Source organism: Malus sylvestris, chromosome 5, assembly GCF_916048215.2.
Source record: "Malus sylvestris chromosome 5, drMalSylv7.2, whole genome shotgun sequence".
Lineage (NCBI taxonomy): Eukaryota > Viridiplantae > Streptophyta > Magnoliopsida > Rosales > Rosaceae > Malus > Malus sylvestris.
In genome coordinates, this window is record NC_062264.1 from 23,805,542 (window position 1) to 23,814,530 (window position 8,989).

At 38.2% G+C, this 8,989-nt stretch overlaps 1 protein-coding gene across 4 annotated transcripts; it reads left to right on the forward strand.

The window, feature by feature from the left end:
• The first annotated feature begins 5,252 nt into the window (after window positions 1-5,252).
• Window positions 5,253-8,327, forward strand: LOC126620605 (cyanogenic beta-glucosidase-like). Of its 4 annotated transcripts, none has more exons than XM_050288806.1 (13): window positions 5,253-5,541; window positions 5,632-5,701; window positions 5,817-5,875; window positions 5,949-6,024; window positions 6,143-6,220; window positions 6,358-6,400; window positions 6,496-6,751; window positions 6,864-6,979; window positions 7,126-7,343; window positions 7,426-7,457; window positions 7,582-7,684; window positions 7,787-7,895; window positions 7,996-8,327. In XM_050288806.1, the coding sequence occupies exons 1-13, from the start codon at window positions 5,374-5,376 to the stop codon at window positions 8,189-8,191; spliced, it is 1,524 nt and encodes a 507-aa protein (XP_050144763.1). In that variant the 5' UTR covers window positions 5,253-5,373; the 3' UTR covers window positions 8,192-8,327. The 4 variants fall into 4 exon arrangements, with proteins under 4 accessions (XP_050144763.1, XP_050144761.1, XP_050144762.1 ...); XM_050288804.1 differs by having other exon boundaries at window positions 5,255-5,541; window positions 6,313-6,400; XM_050288805.1 differs by having other exon boundaries at window positions 5,257-5,541; window positions 6,313-6,400; window positions 7,999-8,327.
• The last annotated feature ends 662 nt before the right edge of the window (window positions 8,328-8,989 follow it).

An 8,989-nucleotide genomic window follows, 5' to 3' on the forward strand; every position in this document is an offset into this window, starting at 1 on the left:
CCGAACCCCATTGTTTTTTTTGGTTTATTTTGTGAATAATTTATTTTGTTCTCGGATTTAAGATTAGTGTTTGGATGTCACCATTATTCTCGAATAAAAGAGTTAATTAACGAAGATTACCACATGTGACTACAATTAACTCATGCTTAGGTATGTTTTGTGGGGAAGTTAGCTGTCTGGTTCTATGCTAACTTCATACCTAATCATCCCCCGACAACCTTTCAGGCTTATCCAACCTGATTGTGGGGCATGGCACTGCCCTATATTGTCCAATGGTATTAACTTTACCATAAAGGGAAGCCTTATACTCACTTCGTTCCGGAAGAAAGCATTTTTGAGCTTTAAGGATATTCGAGAGTATTATTACCATATTGAAACCAATGTAGAAAATTGGAGTAAAATTCATTGGCATATTACCATTTTGCACTTCTTACGAATATAGTTAAATGCATATTCTAGAGAAGATGGAACGCTTAACGAATGGATTACATCCATTCAAGTCCACTATGTGGCCGGCCAGAAGCCCGCGATTCCTAAGGAATTTTCGCTATGGATGTACGTTTGGGATATCTAGGATGATTCGTGATGCACCGTTTTGGGCATCCTTTTACCAGAAGTAAAGAAATCATACCTGGATATGTATTATACCTTAGCACCCTCCATCTTTTTACAAAGGATTCAAATGGGACATTTGTGGATAGATTCAACCACCCTACGGACCATTTAAATATTCTATAGTATTGGTTGATGCTTCTACACGTTTGTCACACGTGTGGTTGTTGTCCACAAGTTGCATTCTCCACACTGGTAGCTCAGATTAACAAGCTCAGGGCTCACCATCCTGATTATCTGATCAAATTTATTTGATTGGATAAGTTGGAGAATTTACATCGACATTTACATCGAACAATTTAAATCTCGATGGATATTGCATGTCGGTTGGGTTTTTTGAAAGTTGAACATCCAGTCCCATGTTTATACCCAGAACGACCCAGCAGAAGTATTCATTAAACGCCTTCAAATGATTGCGTGGTCGACTGGTCATACGTACCACAGTTCCCGACCTCTGCTTGGGGCCATGCAATATTGCAAGCAACCATGTTGGTCTGCCTGAGGCCCGTCACGACCCAACCTTATAAAGCGCGTGTCAGTTGGTTACCAGATACGAACCCGACATATCGCATCTGCGCGTCTTTGGTTGTGCGGTCTATGTGCCATTTTGCGCCGCCCTTACGTACACAAAAACAAAGGGGTCCTCAGGGAAGGATGGAAATCTATGTCGGTTATGATTCTCCTTTAATATTCGTTACTAAATAACCTTTGACAGGCGATCTCTTTACCGCTCGTTTTGCGGATTATCACTTTTATGAGACAGTCTTCCCGTCGTTAGGGGGAGATAAGAACGTCACCGTTCCTAAAGAACGACGCGAATTATCGTGGACGTCCCTACTATGTCTCATATCGATCCCAATCTAGATCGTTAGAGTTTAACCAGACACTTCCTCTGATCTAGTAAAAGTGACGAGATCACATATACCAGCTGCAAATGTGCCTGCAAAGATGTGTACCAAATGTACTTCGGACCTTTGTCCTGAAAGTAGGAAAGCCACAATTGTGGCCAACCCTCGTACATTGACGGCTAGCCAATCAATCTATCTTATGCCAGAAGCATGGTAGATCACTCGGTTCGAGGATTCACCTCCCCAAAAGAGGAGGAACGTGGCACGAATGAATCCGCCCCTCGATCGCTGTCTCAGACCTTTTCATCTCATGAGATTAAATCCGGATAACTCCCGAGACCTGAAGTTCTTGGTCCAGTATACTAGTTTGGATGAGATATGGAATTGGAATGAGATTATCATAAATGATGTTTCATTTATATGGTACCGACATAAATGAAAAGCGACGATAACGAATCGCGTTCCGTTGATTAATATCAACGTAGAACTGATTGGTCAACTAAAAGAATCAATCTATGACGAATGAGATGAATGAAATAGTGCAATATGACGCCTTGTGGCGCAAGGTTTCTCTCATACGCCATGTGATTGATCGCAGCATTACAAACGTGGTTGTAGTATCTCTGGGATCGTGATATGAACCTACATGGAGTTTCCAAAGGACTTACATGTACTGATTCAAATAGTTCTAGACCACAAGAACATCCTCTTGATTCTCAAGCGGCCTTCACTTTACGGATGCAGAACTATCCGGGCAGATGTGGTATACCCGTCTAAGTGAATATTTGATCAATTAGGGATATATGCCCCTGCGTGTATAAAATCCGAAATTGCTAAAGTTGAGAAAATTAACTCACATATCGGACTATAAGATGAATGATCTTGGGAGAACTTGACATTACCTCGACCTGAAGTTTCGAGCTAGTTTTGATGGTATTCTGGTTCACCACTCAAACTAGACCCAGAAGGTGTTACGTCTGAGTATATCCTGATCATCTGTATGCTAGATGCAAATGAGACCTTTACGGAGGGTATGGAGCATAAGGTTCCATATTGGAACGTGAGGCAGCCATATCTAAGTACCATTGGCGTTTGTTGTACTTAGCTCAAATGCACTAGATCAGACATCTTATGTGCTGATAATCTTTTGGCATAAAGCAGCACTGCGCCTAACACGCCACCACCAAATTTGGTGTTAAAGACGTTTTTCTGTTACTACGGATTTGGGCTTATTCCCTATGCATCTCAGAATAGACCACACCCCCTTGATCTTCGGAATGATGCCTACCTTGTGGGATTCGCTGAATCAGACCATTTGTCTGACCGCACAAGGTACGTTCCCGCATGGTTATGTCTTTACCATTAAGGAACACCGCAATATCTTGGAGGTTAATTAGATAGACCTTTTGTTGCGAAATCTTTTTGAATCGTTCCAAGACTCACTATGTCTCATCACGTGAGAGATATGGTCGAGAATTCTTGTTGAGCATATTCAAAAATCCTTGCGATTTTCATCCATCGTTGAGTCCCAACAACGATCCATGAATACAACGCTGTATGTATCGACCAGATCATGATACATCCAAAAAGTCAACACCAAGCATATTGTATCTACATCAGCATGAGCATCAAAAGATTGAAGTCAAGCAGTCCAATCCCAGACAACCTTACCGACATCTACACAAAGTCACTACCAAAGTCTACCTTCCAGAAGCTTGTCCAATGAATTGGTATGCGTAACTTTCTCATTTGCAATGCTTGTAGTTTCATTTGGAAGTTTTGTCAAACTCAGGGGGAGTATCTAGAAGTATACTCACTTGATCTTAATGTACTCTTTTTCCCTACGATTAGGAGCATTTTTCCCACTGGGTTTTTGCTACCTAACTAGGTTTTAACGAGGCACCCATCCTGGGCTGATCATACCCTTGTGAGCTCTTCTACTTGCGTCCAGAAGACGTATAGTTTTGACTTAATGCAACTTCTCACTTTTCTCCTTAGCCTATGGGCTTTTCTCCCACCTTGGGTTTTGCCATAGTAAGGTTTTGTGAGTTTTACCACTCCTGCATTCTTCCGTCTTTTGAGACTCGCATTCGCTACTTGTGCCGACTAAACGAGACGATTTCATCCACTACTTCTACATTTGCCTGAAGATCTGATGCGCCATCTACTTGAGTATTTGCACACTCAAGGGGGAGTGTTGTGACATATGTTCTTATCAATATGTGATTATGTAAATCCTAAGTAGAGATAAAATAGGAATCCTTTGGGATCTAGAAGATCTTTCCTAATATACTTTGTATTACTTGGAGAGCAAGTTTCTCTCCTCCTAATTACTATAAATAAAGGCACAAGGACTGGGGAATTAACAAACAATTCCTCAAGTCTATTCTCCAATCTCTCTTATTCTCTTTGCTGCACATCTCTGTAAAATATAGGCCACAACATTAACTACTTTTTAATAGTGTTTCAAAAATTAAAAAATGTCTTGAATTCGAATGTCTGTTGAATATAAAACTTCAAAGAAACATAATTGAAGAGTGTGGATGTAAATTTCTCCATTCTTGTTCTTGGACAAAATTGCACCTACAAAATAAATAACACCTTAGGTCAAGGTCAAAAGCCTCGTCCATGATGAATTGGGAGGGCTTTGACTGAAGAACCTCCGATGCCAAAGTTAGAATTTTGAGGGAATATTGTTTGAAGAATTTAGAGAATTTAGCAAGAAGATTTAACTTGGGTTTTTGGAGAAAATAGAGTGATATTTATAGGGGTGTGGCCGGCCACTTGGGTGGTTTTTTGAGTGTGATTCACAATTTATTAGCTAATTAATATAATCTGAAATTAATGATTTGGGGGTTACCTTGTGGAGAAGATTTGATGAGGATAGATGAAATAGGTTTTGAATAATTACCTATTTTAAGCACTTTTGACCTTGATTGAATCATGATTGTCCACTGCTCGTGTGTAGGAGTTTCGGTATGTACTTGAGAATAATTTTGTCATTTTTATCCTGCAATCCACGTGTCGTCTTCATATTTTTCTCGGTTAATTTTTGCTCTACAAACAGCATCAAAACCAACAAATTAAACGTTGTCTGGATGCCATTTTCTAGCAACAGTTCAAAACGAGTGGCGCCTGCATTTGCTTTTGCTTCATGCGGAAGGGACCTCTGCACTGCTCCAATATCGGCAGCTGCCCACTGACCTGGTCCTCCATGCATCCCTCGCCATCTAAATTTGTCGCTACCTCAATGTGTCGGAACAACCTCAAGTTGCACCAGCTAACCACAACATGGAGAAACTCATGACGAGAGATTAATAAAAAAGTTAAGACAAAAATTTGAAAGAATAATCAGAGTAGCTGCAGTTTTTTTTTTTTTTCATTAAGCGTAACATATTTAATTCACTTTGTAATATACAAGAAAAGTGAATCATTTTCGTGTGAGTAAAACGCACTATTTTGACCAACTGATCTAACACATACATGCGATTAAGAAATATAGCATTTGGTAAAAAGTATGAGTATTGTTAAAGATTCTGTAAGCTTATATATTATGCAAATGAGGGTTTCAGATCCTAAATTACTATCCTACTTGTATTCATCAGTCTCACCACGATTAACCCAATGACTTATAATTAGATATTTTTAGTTATTTTCTCTCTTTAATTCTTTGAATTTGATCTATTTAGCAAAAAAGACATAAAGACACAAATTCACTAACTTAAAACAGATTTTACGCATAATTGACCGGTTCTAATTGCAATTAAAAGGCCAGAGGCCTGACTTTCCTTTTTCTCCAACAGCTTTAATGATATGTATGAGAGTCATGCTTTTTTCCCTCAACAGTTCCACTGTATATATAATTAAAGGCCAATTCAGACTTTAGAAAAATGCAAATTAAATTTTAAACGTTATGGCAAAATGCACCCTCCTTTTAGGCCTCTTACTTGTTCTTGGTTGTGCATTGAAAAGTAGTGGAAAATCCGTCAAGGCAAAGAACATTGATGAATCATCTGCCTCGCTCAACCGGAGCAGTTTTCCCAAGGGTTTCGTGTTCGGGACAGCTTCATCGGCTTACCAGGTATACCTCTAATTAAACTGTTTATCTTTTAAGATTCTAATTAGATATGCTTACCCTTAATTAATGTATATTTATGCGTGTGAATTTAAGTATGAAGGTGCTGCAAATGAAGGTGGTAGGGGACCAAGTATATGGGATACATACATGCACAACCATCCAGGTCTCTCTTCTGTTCTATTAATTCATGTCTGATCAATTTGTAACAAAGTCATCACTTAATTAAAAATAAAACTGAAAAGGGACATTTTTTGCATGTTTTTATGAAAAAAAATCAGAACGGATAACTGACCGTAGCACTGGAGATGTGGCCGTTGATGAATATCATCGCTATAAGGTACATGCTTTCTTCTAAATATTATGCCATATATTCTGATTGGATTTTCTAATTAATTAATTTTTTGTTACAGGAAGATGTTCAGATTATGAAAGACATTGGCCTTGATGCTTACAGATTCTCGATCTCATGGTCTAGACTGTTGCCAGGTAATTAGACTATTAATATAATGATTTTTTACAATCAGGAAATTAGGAGATTACATACTTTTATTATTGTAATTGTTGTCTGACTCTTTCTATGAACAATCAATTTGTATTCGATCAGATGGAAAGCTAAGTGGGGGTGTGAACTACGAAGGAATCAAATATTACAAGAACCTCATCAACGAGCTTCTAGCCAATGGTAATGCAATGCATTTCCTATGAAAAAGGGTTTAAACTAATTAGTGTATGTATTTAGTTTTGCTATATATTATTAGTTGTTAAAAACTGCAGGTCTAAAGCCCTTTCTCACAATCTTTCATTGGGATTTTCCTCAAGGGTTGGAGGATGACTACGGTGGTTTCTTAAGTCCTAAAGTTGTGTAAGTGAAAATGGTATATGAATTTTCCAGTGTGTAGGATTAAGTTCTATGTTCTGATTCCAATTTTTCTGATTTTCTTGTATAATATACTGTAGGGATGATTTTCAGGACTACGCTGAGCTTTGCTTCAGAGAATTTGGTGACAAAGTTAAGCATTGGATCACGTTGAACGAACCATTAAGCGTAAGCAAGAATGGTTATACAACCGGGAAGTATGCACCAGGCCGATGTTCTGACTGGTTAAAATTAAATTGCCTCGGTGGAGATTCTGGGACTGAGCCATATTTGGTGACACACCACCAACTTCTAGCTCATGCAGCAGCCGTAAAGTTATATAGAGAAAAATATCAGGTCTTGTACTTACAATTTTTGAGTTACCACCACTAATTATACTTAAGTTTAATTTTTGTGTGGTTATATTCAAATAACAATCAAATGTTGAACATGCATGCATAATGCACAGAAATCACAAAAGGGAGTGATAGGGATAACGTTGAACTCAGATTGGTATGTTCCAGTGACTGAAGAAAGGAACGACAAAGATGCAGCTAAAAGAGCTTTGGATTTTTCATATGGATGGTATGTGTGTGTGTGTGTGTGTGTGTTACAGGCAGGATATTAGATGGATATTGCAGATTAAGGAATCATTACTAATTTGATTAAACTGATCTCATATATGTGTTTAAGTTAAAAGTAATATTTGAAATCTTCGATTTGATATTTAGGTTTATGGACCCGTTGGTGAAGGGTCACTATCCACACAGCATGCAAGCTCTTGTTGAAAATCGATTGCCGAAGTTCACTAAAGAGCAATCCGCGATGCTAAAAGGTTCTTATGATTTTATTGGACTAAATTACTACTCAGGAACTTATGCAGCTAATGTTCCTCATCAAAATGATGCAAAACCAAACTACAAGACAGACGCTCTCGTTAATCAATCAGGTGAGCAGAAATAACTAACAAGTTTTCTTCTTAATTTGCTCTACATATACTTACAAGGTTTTGGAACATGATGTTGTGGCAGTCGAGTATAATGGCGTTCCTATCGGTCCACTGGTACGTTGCATTTTCCTTTCTATTGGATAAATGGAGATGGGTGAACTTCGTAACTGGTTCAACATTTGAAAGAGATATATCATTAGACTAACCTTCTCGTAACGTGTTTTAAATGGTTTGGCAGGGAGCTTCAGACTGGCTCCATGTTTACCCGAGAGGAATTCGAGATTTATTGGTTTACACAAAGCGAAAGTATCAGAATCCACTTATTTACATCACAGAAAATGGTAATTACAGCATCAAATATCAACATATGTTCACATTTCTATATTTTTAGGCCATCTCATTTGTTAAACATATTATATAACCTAATCTCTTTCATGTTGTAGGATATGACGACCCCAATGATCCGAACATACCTATTGAGGAATCCCTTGCTGATAAGAAAAGAATCGACTATCTCGATCGCCATATCCATTATATTCATAGAGCGATCGAGTAAGTAGCTAAGTGCATAGCCTAAGGAAAGCATGACTTCTTCTCACTCATTTGATCAATAATTTTACTAATCCGATTGTATTTGATTCGGTTTTTTAAGCAGGGAGGGTGTTAACGTGATGGGATACTTCATATGGTCATTGTTCGACAACATGGAATGGAATACCGGATACACTGTTAGGTTCGGCATCAACTATATCGACTTCAAAGATGGATTGAAAAGACATCCTAAAGACTCAGCGAAGTGGTTAAAGAAGTTTCTTAAAACAGAAAACCATGAGGATTTGCAAACGTAATTAAATTTGGTATCCACCATATCCTGCAGTACTAGTACTGTATATTTAATTTCATCTGCATCTTATTCCTGTATGTTCTGCAATGAAAGTGAACGAAGGCTTGAATTTTGCTAATAATAAGAGTAAATTGTAGTAATGGTCACTCAACTTATGTTGGAATAACCATTTATATAATTAGGGTCCCTCAACTCATCAAAGTGTGTAATTATGGTCATTTTCGTCAACTACGTCAAATTTTTTGTCAAAACGAGTTATGTTGGAAGGACCATTGCTACAATTGGGTAAAGTTAAAGGACCATTTCTCCAGTTGAATGAAAGTTGAGGGACCAATGGTAATGGATTTTTAGTTGAGGGACTATAGCTACACGTTTTGATGAGTTGAGGGACAAATGGTAATGAATTTTTAGTTGAGAGACCATTGCTCTAATTGAGTTAAAGTTAAGAAATCATAGCTACAATTTACTCTAATAATAAATGATAGAGATACCTAGCCTGCTACTACCAACCAGTTTGTTACATCTCATTTTGGCCCAAGAAGGCTTGAATTTTGGGCTCCAAAAAAGTAGAATTTGGCCCGACTCCTGACTTGCAATTGACAATGCAGAGGTCCAATACGATTTTATCTACTGTTTCAAAAATATCCACCTAGAGCCGCCTAGGCCCACCCTAGATGCTAGGCGGCTAGCCATCATCCTGACTAATTTCGAGACGTTTGAAAATTAAGAAATGGCGCATAAACCTGCCTAGGTGTTTGCCTAGACCGCTTAGGCACCCGCCTAAGTCGTGGCTCTCATTTAG

Excerpts from the sequence above, each read along its gene's own strand:
- LOC126620605 (XM_050288804.1), top strand. The coding sequence starts at position 5,374 with ATGGCAAAATGCACCCTCCTTTTAGGCCTCTTACTTGTTCTTGGTTGT. Across the intron at positions 5,702-5,816 it reads ATACATGCACAACCATCCAG|AACGGATAACTGACCGTAGC; the intron begins GTCTCTCTTCTG and ends AAAAAAAATCAG. Across the intron at positions 6,221-6,312 it reads CAACGAGCTTCTAGCCAATG|GTCTAAAGCCCTTTCTCACA; the intron begins GTAATGCAATGC and ends TAAAAACTGCAG.